At 40.2% G+C, this 17,079-nt stretch overlaps 2 protein-coding genes and 1 non-coding gene across 4 annotated transcripts; 2 read left to right on the top strand and 1 right to left on the bottom strand.

The window, feature by feature from the left end:
• Positions 1 to 1,453: 1,453 nt before the first annotated feature.
• Positions 1,454 to 7,013, top strand: stac3 (SH3 and cysteine rich domain 3). 2 transcript variants are annotated; one of them, XM_041045982.1, is made up of 13 exons: positions 1,454 to 1,737; positions 2,596 to 2,636; positions 3,084 to 3,162; positions 3,688 to 3,844; positions 3,987 to 4,084; positions 4,261 to 4,321; positions 4,598 to 4,695; positions 4,881 to 4,950; positions 5,080 to 5,129; positions 5,240 to 5,322; positions 5,436 to 5,487; positions 5,604 to 5,741; positions 6,048 to 7,013. In XM_041045982.1, exons 2-13 carry the CDS (start codon positions 2,629 to 2,631, stop codon positions 6,153 to 6,155), a joined length of 1,002 nt encoding a protein of 333 aa, XP_040901916.1. In that variant the 5' UTR covers positions 1,454 to 1,737; positions 2,596 to 2,628; the 3' UTR covers positions 6,156 to 7,013. The 2 variants fall into 2 exon arrangements, with proteins under 2 accessions (XP_040901916.1, XP_040901924.1); XM_041045990.1 differs by having other exon boundaries at positions 1,454 to 1,781.
• A 2,168-nt stretch (positions 7,014 to 9,181) lies between these two features.
• LOC121177305 lies at positions 9,182 to 9,295 on the bottom strand. The gene has a single exon (XR_005893216.1). It is a non-coding gene; the product is annotated as a U5 spliceosomal RNA (small nuclear RNA).
• A 2,294-nt stretch (positions 9,296 to 11,589) lies between these two features.
• On the top strand, positions 11,590 to 16,816 carry LOC121195209 (neurexophilin-2-like). Its single transcript, XM_041058516.1, has 2 exons — positions 11,590 to 11,676; positions 15,983 to 16,816. The coding sequence occupies exons 1-2, from the start codon at positions 11,590 to 11,592 to the stop codon at positions 16,814 to 16,816; spliced, it is 921 nt and encodes a 306-aa protein (XP_040914450.1).
• Positions 16,817 to 17,079: the final 263 nt, after the last annotated feature.

Raw genomic sequence — 17,079 nt, 5'->3', positions numbered from 1 at the left:
CATTCATCCAGGTCATTGTTCTCTCTCTCTCTAATTGAATCGAAGGCAACTGGACTTGTATTTGTCTGGGAAGACATTTCGCCTCTTACCCAAGGGGCAAAGCATATCTTAATTTTGGCTAAGGCTGAATTAGAGAACCTAGTAAAGCCAGCAACTACCCTGCAGTTTCAGACCTGTGGAGAACCCGAAGCAAGGGCCATTACTGTGTGTTGATTTTATTAATTACAAATTTGTTCGATAACACTGTATGCACTCAAAAAAATAAAATGAAAAGGGAAAAACACCCGCAATATTACATGAGCTTGGTCTCCACTGTTGTGAAGGGTGCCCTGAGTTAAAACACAGTTTTAATGCCTTTATTGGTTCAGTTAAAAGATGCATATAGGGTGCAAATGTCTGAGTGTATTTGAGCTTTAAGTTGCTAAAATATAATTAATAATCACTAACTAACAACACATAGAAAGAGGGAAAAGGGGTGGTCAGTTGGGGGCCACAGCTCACGTTTGCTCAAGGACCATTAGGTGGTTAATCTGGCCATCATTTGAATGGCCTGATGATGTTATCGCTAGCCTCTAGCACCACCACCAGGACAAACTTTCAGTTTTCAGGTGAGCCATTGGTTATAAACATACATTTGCAGCACACATTCAAACATCTAACATAAAAATAAATTAATTAAAATAAAATAAACAAACAAAAAACAACTCTGATTTTACCAACTCCAGGGTCATGGGGTCATGATCAATCATTCTGTGATTCACCCATAGTAACACCTTTTGTGACAGTAATGTGAAAGTGTGAATCTGTAGACCTGTGCCAGCTACCATTAAGGCTTTCAGAGCTTTAAAGAAATCACTGAGATGAGTTAATACAGACAACAACACTCACACTCACCTCCATTTATGAACTAGTCCGGGTATAAACAGTAAAAATACAAAAGGTCCTGGTCAAGTGTAAGAGCACAGTACAATACTGCATAAACCACAAACAGGGCAGCAGCCAGGGTGTTAGAAACACAGAGGTCATGAGTAAAAACTCCCTCTACACAATAATATACTCCAAAAGAAAAATTTTTTTTGCCCCATGTTTCATTTACGGTGTGTCAAAAACAGTGAAATAAGTGTTTCTGTTGGATTTACCAACAGTGCAGCGCAACTGTTAATTCATAAACACACATTTATCACAGCACTGATGTGAAGTATCAGATAAAAACTGTGTATTGTTCTTGCTCTTCATGGGATAAAAGGACAAGGACAGTGAGCAGTATGAATGCCTCTGCGTGTCTGTGTGTTTCTGTTGTCTGTGAACAAGTGGGACAAGGGGAAAGAGGTGCGTATATGTGTGTAATGAAGACAGAGGGGGAGAAAGTATCTGATTTCCCTTCGTCATCGGTGCTCAGTCCGAGGTCCCCAGCTGTCGCAAACAGTCAGCTTGACACATGAGTGCTCAGCCTGCCAAGCACAGAAATACACTTACAAATACACACACAAAATTATAGACAAGTACACAAATACAGACATATGCTCACGTCCCGAGCGTGAAATCACTTTGGAAATCACCTGGAGAGACAGAGGGAATAAACAAAAGGGTCCAGACTGCGAGAGTTAACGCAGAATCCCGAGGGCCTGAAGTGAGGAGGCAGGTTGGTCGGCTGGTTTGTTAGACTCAGATCCTGTGGCCGTACTTTGCTCCAGTCATCGGCAGCAGGTGAAGGACTCGTTCACAGGGATTCACCAGGTTTGGAGTTTCTTCTGTGTGATCTGTGTGAATTTTGACAACAGGTGTGTAGCTTTAGAAGTTTGAAGTATGGATTATTTTATTGCAAAATGTGTTTGGATGACAGAAGTGTTAAAGTTAGTTTAATTGAATTAATTTCTGGGGGACAGTTACATACATAAAGCTCTGAAATACTTGTTGAACAGTTACCAAAAGTGTTTTTTATTCACAAAAAGTAAAATCTACTGCTTTAAATTTTGCTCTTCTTTTCCTGTCTGGTACAGGCATCCAAATTTAGCTGTGATTAGATTAAATTTCACAGTCCTCAAATAGTTTGGGTCAGGTGGACAAGTGCATTCAAACAGTATATACGTATGTGTGTGTGTGTGTAATAAGTGTACAACTGCATGTCACTTTTTTGTGATGTGTTCAAATGGACACAAAAATACACACCCAAGTTCTGTGTTCTGTGCATATCTGTATTTACATGTCTATTTGTGTTTCTGTGTCTTAAACAACTGCCTTTGTGCTGAAATAGTTCACATCACGAATACCATATGAAACTCTGTTGTGTAACAATACGATTTTTAATCATTATCCTCTCATAATAAATAAAGGTGACAAAATATGAAATCCATGCAGTAGATTTGGACTAAATGCCACATGAGTCAAGTGCATGACAAATACAGAGTAAATGCTAAATAACACCTAATTTGCTGCCTGTGTTCCATTAATTAGAAGTGTCCACACTCGGCTTGTGGTGCTTGTTGAGTTTATCCACAATAGTAACTGAAATAGGAAACGACACGATTTAACAAAGACATGATAAAAAGAATAAATGCTTTAAACTTATAGATAAATATTTAAATATCTTTGTAGGTGGGGAAGCACTGACGTTGTCCACCAAACACCATGGATCAGTGAGTATATTTCCTGAAAATCAGTTCAATGATCCATGTTTGTCTATATTCATATTCAATAATGATAAAGCTGCAGTATGTTCATTAGAGAAAATTGTGTCACAGGAGTCTCCCAAAATAAATAATCAACGCTCAGCTATTTTAAGGTGGAATGGCAACTTGACACCAACACAAAGCACATCAGTTACATCAGGTCACTCCATGATGTTCTCCTGTGAAAACCTTGTAACCCCAACATTACCAGTTTTCATGTTCACATGTCCTGTTTAAATATCACATGTTCACCTGTGGACAAACATGAAGTCAGGTTTAAGACCCAAAGTTCGCACTGTGAAGAGACAAACTTTTCACGATGAACTAATGATATATAGCTGCATGATTTGCTCTGACTCATTGCTCTGTTTTTTTTTTTTCCCCTTTGTGTGTGTGTGTGTGTGTGTGTGTTAGGGAGGATGACAAAAACTCAGTGGATATCCATGACAACCCTCCAGCTCCTGACAATGTAGTGAGGGAGGACGGAGACACCGTGAGTGACAGGACCATGTCAGCCCCCCCACTGTTAGCGGTGCCATTCCCGAGCGGTTTAAAATAGCCACCAGCTGGGACAGGAACGCAGTGCAGCGTCAATTGGAAAAATATGAACTCTGACTTAAGTGTTTCTGCCTTTTATCCCCCACGTGGGATAAAGTAACACTGCTGGCTGATCTGTGAAGTACTATCACTGCAGGTTTAATCAGGAATGTGATTCTTTAAATGCTAAATCATAGAAGATGTAGCTGGACAACAGAATGTAGATCTGGTCTAGCACAAATGTTTGGAAGGTTCTAATATATGAACCTTTTAACACAACCGATTTTACAAACTCTAAACACTGCTGAACTGCACAGTGATTTTACATATCAAGTATCAAATAATGACAACTGGATTTTTTAAATTAGACTACTATATTATCCACATGAACCTAGTCCACGTTCTCATGTTATTTCTTCATTGCAGGCAAATTTTCAGGGGCAGCATCGAAACGTTAGCCATGAATCTTTTGTGTCTCCAGGTCTATTTCATATATGAGGAGGAGGTGGAAGTGGAGGAGAAGGAACCAGAACCTCCTCCCGAGCCAGTTATCCGGATCAACGACAAACCCCACAAGTTCAAGGACCACTACTGCAAGAAACCCAAGTTCTGTGACGTCTGTGCTCGCATGATAGTTTGTATGTACTGGAAATTATGTTGAGAAAGAATGTACACAAACACCAACAAGATTATATTATATTTACTTACAAATATTATATTTTCTACATATAATTCTTAAGTCTTGATTTCCTGGCTGTTGTTCCGTTGCTTATCTTTCAGTGAACAACAAGTTTGCTCTGAGGTGTAAAAACTGCAAGACCAACATTCACCATTCATGTCAGTCATATGTCGAGTTCCAGAGATGCTTTGGCAAAATTGTGAGTTCTGTTCTTTCTGTTGTCGTGTTGCAACAACAATATCTATAGTACAGTACAGAGGGCTGCTAAAATGTGCAGATTGCCATTACTTTGCCCTTGATTAGACAAATATTTATATATAATATTTAACTGCTGGAAAACATTCAAACATGATGTTCTCTTTTTGTTCCCTGTAGCCGCCTGGCTTCAGAAGGGCCTACAGCTCCCCCCTGTACAGCAGCGACCAACCAGATTCAAGTGAGTCTGAATGAATGTGTCCCATGTGTATCTAGGTTTAATCTTATATTCAGGGCTGTGCTGACATTGAGGACACTTGTCCTGTCATGTCCTGGAAAAGCTGGAGCGAGTTTACATTCTACAATTACAAACTTTGTGAGTGTGTTTTGTGGGGACAGCAAAACAATACAATGGCAGAGTGGAGGGGGCTTTGAAACAGCAATCTGACCTTCAAGTTGAAAAATTAATTTCAAAGAAAACAGTTCAACAATTTAACTTTTTAATGTCCTTAACCAGACAACCCAAACCGGAATGACCCCGTCTTTGACACCCTGCGTGTCGGTGTCATCATGGCAAATAAGGAGCGCAAAAAGAATGAAAATGACAAGAAAAATGTGAGTGTACAATTTACTTTTCATCAAAGCCATGAAAACTAAATATTTCACACATTCATTCACCAACACCAGAGGAAGAAATTGTTCTAGTATGAATTGAGACACAAGGTTTACAAGCGTTTACAACATTTTACATGTTAAATATGTTTGTTTAGTGCTGATTCTAATAATGTTTTGTCCTCTAGATGATGATGATGATGGAGGAAGAGGAAGAGGAGAACCAACAGCCCAAAGAGAATGAGGAGGGAGGAGAAGGTACAAAGAAACTAAACAATTAGATATTCTCTGTGGCATATACTAGTTAAAGTCATAAAAAGCCATTACCACCTTTACCATAAAATAAGCAGGGCCTTGGCTGGTGACTGACGTCTGATGTTCACACAGGGAAGCCTGATGATAAGAAGGAGAAGGGAGGAGACAAAGCAGATGACAAGGTGAGAAACAGTTCAGTTATACTCTCAAGCAGCTACTCAGACTCACTGTTTCTGTTATAAATAATTATCAGTTATCACATGCAGCAGCATCTGTGCTGTATCCTCCACAGAGTAAAGGTACATTCTCCCAGTCCCACTATTACCTGGCTCTCTACCGCTTCAAGGCCATCGAGAAAGACGACCTCGATTTCCAGTAAGTTTGAAAGACACAAACAGTGAAATAATTACACTCAGCGTAAAGCATTTCTTCTTTTTTTCAGTTAAATCTACTTTTTGTAATTTTGAATTTGATTATTTGTACGTTAGCCCTGGTGATCGGATCACAGTCCTGGATGACTCCAATGAAGAGTGGTGGAGGGTGAGTTCCGCCTCTTGATAATCTAAATCTGAATCTTTAAATGTGCGCTGTTTCAGTCTGTCTTTCTGTCCTTCCGTGTTGCTGAGGATGAACTAAAAGTTCACTTTTATTTTCAGGGGAAAATGGGAGATAAGACGGGCTACTTCCCCACCAACTACCTCATAAAAGTGCGTGCATCAGAAAGGGTCTACAAGGTGACGCGCGCCTTTGTAGGGAACAGAGAGATGGGACAAATCACACTGAAGAAAGATCAGGTAACTGAACTGATGTGTGCAAGGGTATGCATTACCCAACGACATGGAACCATTCTATAATCACATTTTGCGATATAAAAAAATCAACCCAAAAAGTTTTTCCTTTCTTCAGACATCACTGGAAGTAAAGGAAGCCTTTAAAATCATCACATCAACCTCCTGCTCTGACATTGTTAATCTTATTAATGTTTTACTATCAAAATGTCAGCACATCAAAATGGTGCACAGCGTATCATACAATATGTAGAAGCCCTTGAGAGTGTATTAAATGAATGCTGATGGCACTGTGGTCACTCTGTGTTTCAGATTGTAGTGAAGAAAGGAGATGAGAAAGGCGGCTACTTGAAGGTCAGCACTGGACGCAAGCTGGGCTACTTCCCTGCTGATCTGCTGCAGGAGATCACTGTGACATAAAAACCATCATATGCAATGAAAGAGCCTGCAACACACTTTAAAAACATCAGCACAAAATGGTCCCGTCACTATTTGGGAGATCCTCCTGATCTTTCAGTAATTTTCTATATTTGTTACCAAAAAATTTTTTTTTGATTTTGCTGTTATTGTGTTCGTCACTGTAGAAAAGAATTAGCTGTGATCTATCTGTGCCTTTGACACAAAGAGAAGCATGAGAGCGGAGAGATGAATGATTTAATAGTTAGAAAAACTGTTTTATTAACACTTAATAAGTTGGAAAGAGACAATCAGGTGACGTATGGGCTTTGTTGTGAATAGCGTAAAAACACAAACAGATGCTTTAAGGTACTACCTGCTGAAAACCTGGAGAACCTTGCAGAAGGTCACAAAGCAAATGATAAACCAATATGAAGGTAGACAATTAATGTAATTCTAAATCAATCTGAATCAAAAGTACGTGGACACTGAGAGCTCCTGTTAGATCTTCTCACAACAAAACCTCAGTGGCAGATAAATACTTTATATTATTGCCAAACCAAATACCTAATGACTTGTTTGTTACCATTTGCAAGGCCGCCCAGGTCCTTTAGAGGCTATTTTAACATGTATATTGCTTTATATTAACAAAGAGAGTAAAAAGTGCAAAGACAATGTCCAAGATTGTGTTTATAAGTAATTTCACATGTGACCCTGACAAACTGCAGAAAATCTGTATGAAAGAAAAATGTGTTAAATAGTAACTCAGCTCAACATGGTATCAAATGTTTGTGCTAATTACTGCTGATACAGTCAGCTGAATGCTTGAAGTATACATGTTTCAGATATTAAACCTGAAGTGCACTTAAAAGCTGCCTATGACACTTTCTTTAAAATGTTTCCAAAAGGTGAAAAATTGTATTAAAAAAAGACAGAGAAATGCAGAGAAACATCAGAAACCTCTGTCTGCGGTTGCATATCATTTAATACAACTGTATGCAGATATGAAAAAAAAGAGAAAAAATTACAATGAAGACTGTGTGAAGAGTAGCACAAAACGTTGGCTTGCCACTCTTCAACAAGATGCTGGTGGTACTGCAAGATTTCTACAGGCTTCTGTGCTCTGCATCAATGACCTTCATTCTGAGCAATGCTCTGGCACGTTTATGTGTCATGGCCCCTGATGCATTCTGTACAATCCAGTGTCCTGTAGGTGACAGGTAGGAGCTGGCTGAGAATGTTCTGGTCCAAATACAAGCTGTGCAGTGCACAACACCGCTCTCAATTCACTTTGTCGCTTCGGTTTTTATTCTTTTGGTGAAGTGAATGCCTACGAGAAGTGTCCAATGAGATGCAGTCACATTCCTAAGCTTCCAGAAGTCTTTGTTCTCCACAAATGAATATGGCAAAAGATCCATGAAAATCATTTCACCCACATTTTCAGTGACTGTCTGGGTCATTTGGTAATGTGGCAAATCAGGAACTTCAGACTGGAAATTCAGGCAGACAGGTAATTCCAAAGGAGGGTAAGGGGTAGGGACAGGGTTCATCTGTGTGCTCTGAGTGCTGCACATGCATGCCACATTGTGATGTTTGCAATGCACATGATTGCACATAGCACCGGTGGTTACAAGTACCCTAAATCCTTACCTCTGCTCACAACTGTCTCACACGTTGCATACCACCTTGGTCACATCACCCTCACAGGTGCTGAAATACCTCCAGATTACACTCTCATTCCTCCTGTGCTTCTGTGTCGGTGGTGTCTTCCCCACTTCCTGATGCTGTTGCTGATAACCAGCAGCTGAACTAACACTGTCATAATCTCTTAAGTCTTTACAACATCATGAGCATCCATGACTGGTCTCAACTAAGGACTTTACTGGCAGAATCACCTCTGACTGTAATAATTATCGGCAGTTTACAGGATAATAAGATTTTACACGTGATCCTATTTCAGCTGCTATTTCAGATACATTCCCTCTCACTCCCTTAGAAAAAGCAGCAGCAGCAGCAGCAGCAACAACAACAACAACAACAACAACAAACAGTCCATGAGTTTAATTCAGCCGGTGCAGAAGTGCCCCTCCTCCTCCTCCTTCACCTGCTGCGATGCAACTTTGTGTGTCAGTGATGTTCACAACAAATCCGTCCTCTTTTTCTTTCCAGCCTGTGACTGTGGCACAGACAGAGACAGAGCAGTCTCACGTTTTAGTGGAGTTCGACATTTTGTTTTTTTTTTTTCTTACCTCTGTTTTGCTTCTTCTTCTTCTTCTGTACCAAGTCTTCTTCTTCGTTTTGCAACTTTCTGCAAATTATGCGCCTCTGGGATGTTTCTGCTCCTCACAGGCGACTTGGCGAAATGCAGGTATTCAGCTCGTGTCCCGTTCACAAGATTTCATAGGGACGCAGAAACTAATAAGTCTCTATAATATTTTTCCCTCGCTTTTAATATTTTGACAGCTTTATTATGCAGGTATGGAGATGTGAGCATTCATATTATAGAAAACTTGATATTTGGTTGCGGGATATTTATTCGTGTCACTGAAACTGAAAACCAACACTGATCTGAAGAGAAAATCTGTAAAACCAGTACTTATAACTTTAACATATATTTTACCTAAATCTGTCCAATATTTATAACTGAAGTGCCAAAACATTTTTTTAAAAGTTGATATAGGACACACTGTGCTGTGAATTATCACTTTAGTTTGGGTTCACTTTGAAGTGTGCGCCCTCTCGTGGTCATAGGGACGTACTACAACAGTCAGAGCCCGTCTGCCCCTGAAACTTAGGTGTCTTAATGTAACTGAAGGAGACGGAGCTGTTTTACCTTGAGATCCTTCAGACTAAGTTTGATTTTCAAGACGGAAACGTGTCAAACGTCTACACCATCACGGTGAAGTTAAGAACTAAAGCATAAATTTCACTAACAACGGGCTCATTTACAGAGCTGTTGCTCAACACTGACAATTCATTCACAAGCCAGTTTATCACCACGCTTAACTCTTTCAGGAAGATCTGACTTCTTATTTTTCACAACCATAGGAAGCCCCACTTTCGCAGGGCATCAAAAAATTGGGTAAAACTCTTGTTGTTCCTCTCCACGGAAATCTTTAGTAAAAGGCGAAAGATTTATACGATCTGAAGAGAAACAAGAGTGTACTGACCCCTCATGTCTGTGTGGGTCGCCCCATTCTCCGCTTTGGCATCCTCACTTACGGTTCACTGTACAAAATGTTGAACTGTTGTTGGTTTTTTTCTTCAAATTCAGTTGTATATTTGTTTACAAACACAGGGCTCAAATAGTTCCACCAAAACGCTGCGTGTGACACATAAATGTAAACGTTTAAATCTGTAAGTGCCATACGCGCTATGCATTGTGGGAACATGGCGTCATTGACCACACCTCTTTTTTAAATATTATTTTATTAAATCACTTCTACAGTGAAAATAAAACTCTTCATTTTTCCTTTCGCCAAAACATTACCGGGCTCTTTGGTAGAGTGAAAGATGAGTAAGAGATGATGTGAAAAGCTTTTCACTCAAACTGAAAAGTTACTGTTACTGTACTATACAGTATACCCGCAACTTGTACTGCGCATGCGCACAAACACATCAGCGCCTTCTGTCAAGATAGTACTCCGCTCATTCCGTCCTAACCGGTACAGGACATCCGTATCCTGAGAATATATCGGCTATTTAACTGTTAGATAAAAATATTTCTTTCTAGCTGCAAACTTTATCACATCAGTTCATATCCGTATATAGCTTACTTTCCCTATTTTAGCATTTAGAAACGAAGACGTGGGGACTTCGATATAACTATTTCTCAAATAGAAGCTACCATCAAGACACAGCCTCCACCGAGTTCACTGATGTGATCTGATTGAGGAGTGATCCTCTGTGTTATGGCTGGGTTTGCCATATGAAGCCAGCTTACTTAAGCGTGGGTCGTTTAGTAATGGTTAAAAATGCAAAAAAAAACGTTATGTTCATTTTAAACCAAAGGTGGAGTTATAAGGTGTAGTTTAATGGTTGGTCTATATGGTCATATGAAAAGATGATCATTCTCCCCCTTTTATTTTCAGTTTTATAAACACTGTGAGAACATTTTTTCTAAATCAGTGACCAGAGATAAAACACCAGTTATTTGACCTGAAATCTAAACGTTTTTCTACCCTGAAATGACATCCACTTGCACTGACAGCACACTCACCTTTCCAGTGAACACTGAAACTTTTCACTGAAACTTTCCTCACCTACACACCAAATGCGCCACAATTTCGGTTATGAAAAATGCTGTTCACAGTCTCCAAAGCATCTCCTCTCCTGCCAGCACAAAACTACTCCCAACCCTGTGCACTATATCTATCTATCTATCTATCTATCTATCTATCTATCTATCTATCTATCTATCTATCTATCTATCTATCTATGTCTATAATTTTTTTTTAACCTAACTTAACCTAACTAACCAACTTAATTATTATTATTATTTTTTTTTTTTTCTCGACACGATTGATGTTTCAAAACCCTGGTATGGTTTGAAGACGCTCATCGGCGGTTTCACAGTCATCAACACTCACACGAAACATCCTTAATAAGCCACCAGCCACTTTAAAACGCCGCGGTGCTTGGACACGGAGAAGCACGAAACTTCTGCAGGTTTCTGTTTTTACACGGCCTCTCATTATGCTCCTTTTTTTGGAGACAACTTGTCTGGTTGGTTAGTACATGCAGTGATTTGTTGGCTTGAAATTCCACTGATAGGCTGAGGCAGTGGCAGAATCTCAGCAGACTTGTCAGTGATTTTTACATTTCCCGGAGAGGGCCCTTGTCATTTTGTCAGCCTCCCCGTGGCTAAAGTATGCGGGGGACAGCGGGGCGGGCTGTCAAACTGTGCCCGCCTGAGAGCGCCTTTCCCCGGGTTGATGAGTCATAATAAGGGCCGACTAGGTGGTGAAAATGAGCAGGGAGGCAAATGAGCAGTACTTGTGTGACTATTTAATGTACGACATTGTTTCTGTTACAAACGATACCAATTAGTCTGCAACAAATTCGAATTATTCTCCCTTGATTAAATCTTACTGAGCACAATTTCCTCCAGGCAATGCTTTATTTAAAAATTTGGTCATGTTAAATGCGTGTGTGTGTGTGTTTGTGTGTGTGTGTGTGTGTTAGTGTGCGTCTGTGCGTGTGTCTGAGTGTGTGTGTTGAGGGGTGGAGAGAGGAAGAAAAGATGGAGAGAGAGAGAGAGAGAGAGAGAGAGAGAGGTGGTGGGAGGGAGAGGGAGCACTGAGCCGAGTGTTCACTCCAGATCCTGGGGATTTTTTTTTTCCCTGAGTCTCTCACTGCGGAATGTCTTCTCTACTTTTGAAGTGAGTGTAGGCTTTAACTCGGTGAACACCACTTATTCACTGGGGCAGATTGCCTTTCACACAATCCGACCCTCTGGATGGAGAAGCGTTGCTGCGGTTGCTGCAAGATGAAGCCGCTGTGTTTGAACTTTGCCATCACCTGTCTGTGGCTTCTCCCCTCAGCGGTGAGTGAGACCAGTGAACAGACGCACCGTGCTCCGCTCCTGAGGTTGTGTGGTCACTGTTGCACTGGGAGGTTTTCATTTTCTGCAGATTTTACGTGTGTGTGCTGCTAATTAGGGAAACAAATAGGTTTGAATTTAATTACTGTCAAAGAGTCCATCTCAAATTCCCACATGTTCTGGTTCTGCCACTGTTTATCATAATGCAGCACTGTTGCACAGCCAAGCATTGGTCTTGTTTTGTTTTGCCTTTTTTTTTCTTTGTGGAAGGATGTGTTGGTTTTGTGTCTTGAGACTAAACCAGCATCAATAATTCTGAGAGATTTAAAACTCTTTTGTAAAGAAGGAGAACTACCAAATGAACAAATGAAGGCTCTTAGAAATTATTTAGTTTGTGTTGGTTTTAAAGGATAGTAGATAGTAGTTAACATCGTAACAATCTGCAGAGCAAATCCTCCATATGAATTGCAGGGTTAGACAGAGGTGAGAAGTTCAGTCAGTTGATTTGTGCTCAGGTTTGACTCCTGTCAGAATTTTATTGGCACTTGGTTGAAATTTGACTTCTTGGTTTCTGCTGATTTGAGATTTGACTTGGACTTTCACGTCTTTAAGGTTTTCCATTGAAAAGTTTGACACATGACTTAAGTTTGACATTTTATTCAAGGAATGAAGCAGGCCCTGTTTTTTGTGCTGGATTGATTTGGTTCTTTACAGTCTGACTCACAACTGAACACTTGCCTCTCATGATTTGAGAAAGTTTTGGGGCTTAATCAAAGCTGACGCTTCTATTGGATGGTGAAATTCAGCCACAGTGAATATGTACCACCCTCAGAATTTTTTAATTTGCTCCAGTCTTGTGGTCTGTAATTCTCTTTCAGGCATAATTGTAATTTAATTTAATTTAATCTACTCTCCTGTCTTTAATTTAACTTTCTTAACTGTGCTGCACGAGCAGCCGACTGCAACATCTGTAACTTTACCGCTGAAGCTGTCAGGTGAAACCGCAAAGCAACCTAATTTTGTGCTTTATTACTCGAACTAAATGATTGCTCAGCCTTTGTCAGTTCGAAAAAGTTTCATCACCCCGGGGCTTAAGGAACGTTGTCACTTCGTTTTTGTTAAGTCTGAAAAACTGACACATTAAGTGTCTTTTTAGCCAATGGCGAGGATGTTCTCTCTGTCCTCAAAAAAAAAAAAAAAATGCAATTATAGCTCTCAGGTTTCTCAGTGTTATTTTTCCTCTGCAGGTGCTTTTGCACAGGTGTTGTGCTTGCATCCACTCCACCGCCGTTGCTCAGTTGCAGTCACTGTGCTGGCATCTTGACACAGAGCCAATGACATGGCTGTCACACAGTGGGCTCCAATTAGGGCAGGTGAGAACAGCACATAGTTGGAGATTTAGGCTTGTAACAATAGGCAATGCTGGAGCTCACTTGGTTACAGGAGGAGGCAGAGATTGGCACACAGGGCTGGGGTGGTTAGGGGTGATGTGAATCCCACTTGTTGGTGAGAAATAATGATATCCTGGGAGCTGTTTATTCAGAAATCTGGAGGAGAATAACCCTAAACCTCCGTCTGCCTTCGACACATCACGATGAAACTAGAAATAAAGTCCTAAACAACAACTTTTTGCACAACTCATGTCTCAGTTCTCCAGAGGCTCATCTCTCACACTGCATCCATTTAAAATGGAAGTATTTTTAATGAATAAAATAAGAAAATAACATCTGACACCTGGATTCATCTGAACAGTGAGGGGATCCAATTAGTTTTTTAGTGGATTTTGTTAACATTGGTATATCCATGACTGTGACTGAGCATTTTGTTATATCACAGTTGCTGCATGTCAACTATGCAGTGAATCTGAGAAATATCAGTCATGTAAAAATCCTCAGTAATGACTGGATTTATTGGGATTTGTGTGTTTTAATAGGCACAACAGCAGGTGGCTGCCTGGCCTATAATAAGCTGCTTCATCAATCTGAACATGCACTTAATTTTCACAGTCACACTTTTTATATTTTCTGTGCAGTTCCATTTTTGTAACTGAGGGGGACAGTCAGGAGGAAATAGCCATGTTTCTGTATGTGACTAATATGTCTTCTCCGCTGCGTGATTACAGATACAACTATGGCATAGACGACTACTGCTTCTCAAACTATTTAACACTTTAAGCAGTTAGTTGCAATAAATGCTGCACTTTATACAAATGCACTAGTTTGTCTCCCCACGTTTAGTATTTATTGATGGAATAAATCATATTGTTATATTTAGTAGCCAGTTTGTTCAGATATTAACATTGTAAGAATATAAAGCAGCTTAGCAAACTGTGCTGAGGCTCTGCAAAAAAAGTTCTGCAAATAATTTTGCAAGCTGTTCACACTTACCATGCCATCTTGTATGACTTCAAAAGAAAAGACCAAGGAAAGTGAGTTTGTCTGAGACACCTTTATACTGGGTTTTTTTTTTTTTTTTTTTTAAATGTGAGGGACAGTAACAGGAAGGAGGGGAACGTGAATGGAAATGGGGAAATGCAGAGTTGAAACAGTAGCTAATAAAATATGAAGTGCTCTTGAAAGGATATAATAACCTGACAAGGTGAAGCCAGGTGAAAGCTTAATCCTTCATTAATTTCAAGTATGTAAGCCAAATCAATTTAAGAATTGAAACTGGGATATTTAAGGGGATGACGGGGGAGGAGAAAAAGGTTTTTTTTTCCTGGAGAAGATGCTGCCAACAGTTTGCATATTTTTAACCTTTTCATACAGTATGTGCTGTAAATGTATATCATTTTATTGATTCTCTGCAGTGTTTTCAACAGTGACCTGTGTGTTGACCGTGTCCCTCGCTCTTCTAAGCATATTGATTAAAAAGCCCATAGATTCAGTTCATAATCAAGGTTGCACTGAAATGAGGATTTAGAGTTTTAACAAGCGAAAAAGAATATGAGGGAGGACAGCTAAATTAAAATGTGTTAATGGAAATATGAATGTGACTTTGTGAGTGGGTGTGTGCATGTTCCTTCCTGTAGTCCTTGCCCGAAGGAGCTGACCTACAGTATTGATCACAATCATTTTCGAGTCGTTCTCATTCAGAGGACCTGACATGTTAAAGTATAATTATTTGAATCGATTGTCTGCTACTCTTTATCGCATAACAGGGAAACTGTCCTTCATCTGGGGTCATCCTGATGGTCTAAAGGGCTTTCTCCTTCTAACCTGTCTTATCCCTTTTTATAGCACGAGGCTAAAACTGATATGATAGAGCTTTTCAAAACTATCTGTGAGTGTGATGAATGTGCAGTTATATAAAAGCCTTAGGTTTGCTCTCCGAGGTACAAAAACATGAACCTGTCTTTTAATAGTTACATTTAAACAACAGATCAATTTATTACTTAAACAGTCTGACGTCAGTAACACACGTTTGTTGCCCACTGTTGAAATGAAATGGAACAAGAAGTTTATTTTGTGCCATAAAAAGACAAGTTGTACAGATACAGATGTAGTGGCCATACAAAAAACATGGACACTGACAGGCACTGTGTTGTATCGCTGACACGCTGTAATTATCCTTGCTGTACTCAGAAGAAATTCCACCGTTTGCACAGCCATTAAAATGAAGTGAAGTAACATCAAAAAGGTACATTTTCCCTTTCATTCTGTGCTTTTAAGGGTTGGTTCACCCTTTAAACATATTTTATCACTTACCTCTAGTTATATCTGGCCATGCACAGTTAGAGTTTGGGATATCCATCTTGGAAATATCATAAATATCAAATTTTTGTTCTTACAGAGAAGAAAAGATCAACAGCAGTGACATCTTTCCAGAGACAGTGTCCCCGTTATTCTGGATAATCCAGGGAGCACACTGTCAGCAGTTTTGACAGGGACCATTTCTTTGGTAGATAGTGTTAGTTCCAATGAAAACGGTTCACAATGAGGTCTCTGGATTATCTGGAGTGAGACAGACGCTGTTTCTGGACATTTCTGGAAATTTAAGTTTCTGTATTTTTAATTTTGGTATTTTTAATTGTTCAGTTCTGTGAGCATCACAAACATAATTCTGTTCATATCTGTTATATGGGGGTGGTAACGGAAATCTCAGACACCGAGATCTCAAAACCTGGAAAAGTTGAAATGAATAAAGATGACCAACTAAGTTTTTCTTTGTTACTTTTGTTTGTTTGTTTTTTTTGTTTGTTTTTTAGTTAGCTTTTTTGTGTATGATTTGGTTGAATTGACTCGAGAAATGAGAATAAAAGAGAGAGAGAAAATGTTACAGTCCTTCAATTATGTTTTATTCTCTGCAGCTCCAAGAAACAGCCAAGCCCTTGGGTTCTCAGGACCAGCAATGGGAGGAAGAGGAAGGTGGAAGAGAAGGTGCAGTGGGAGCTGCACTGAAGGTTAAACATATCTCCAAAGATTTACAGATCATTTCTACCAAACAAAAAACGCCTGCTTACAGCTCAATGGGCCCGTACGGCTGGCCACAGAACTTCTCCCAAGCCCTGGATCAGTATCTGTACCGCCCTCCTCCCAAATCCAAACCTCCTGCCAAAACATCCCCAAAGGCCAAGAAGATCCTGGGCTGGGGCGATTTTTACTTCAATGTGAAAACGGTGAAGTTCAGCCTCCTGGTGACAGGCAAAATCGTGGACCATATCAACGGGACTTTCAGCGTCTATTTCCGCCACAACTCCTCCCGTCTGGGGAACATATCCGTCAGCATCGTCCCACCCTCCAAAACTGTTGGATGGGAAGCTCTGGATCCTGCAACTCAGAGCGCTCACAACAGAAACTCAGTCCTGGTTCCGGATGTGACGCCTCAGTTCCAGAGTCCCACTCAGTCCACCAGCTCCAGCCCTCAGAAGCACCAGCAGGACATGATGATGGTCACCGAACTCAACTGCCGGGTCGAGTACCAGAGAACCAACCGGTCCAAGAAAACCAAGCCCTGCATGTACGACCCGGGGCAGACCTGCTACTCAGAAAACACCCAGTCCCAGGCAGCCTGGATCTGTGCCAAACCCTTTAAGGTTATATGCATCTTCATCGCCTTCACCGGCACCGATTACAGGCTGGTGCAGAAAATTTGTCCAGACCACAACTTTCAGACGGAGCAGAACCAGCAGCACTTTGGATGATAGGTTCTGCGAGGCTGAAACTGAGACATCGAACACTGACTTTTCATACATCCTCCAAAATCATGAGTTCAGTTTTCCAAATAGGTTTGAGATTGACTGTTTTTATAAGCCATTAAAAAAACATATTTTCAACATGTCAGTGAGAGCAGTTTGAGCCAAACGTTGTGATAATGTGTTAATAGCAGAATGTGTTTACGATGAGTTTTAAAAGGTGAGCTCTGTATTGTCTGCAACTACAGTGACTTGATTCATGATATCACTTT

The sequence above is a fragment of the Toxotes jaculatrix genome, chromosome 2 (genome assembly GCF_017976425.1).
Source record: "Toxotes jaculatrix isolate fToxJac2 chromosome 2, fToxJac2.pri, whole genome shotgun sequence".
NCBI lineage: Eukaryota > Metazoa > Chordata > Actinopteri > Toxotidae > Toxotes > Toxotes jaculatrix.
The sequence above is the reverse complement of the archived record's forward strand: the minus strand, read 5'-3'. Positions and strand labels throughout refer to the sequence as shown.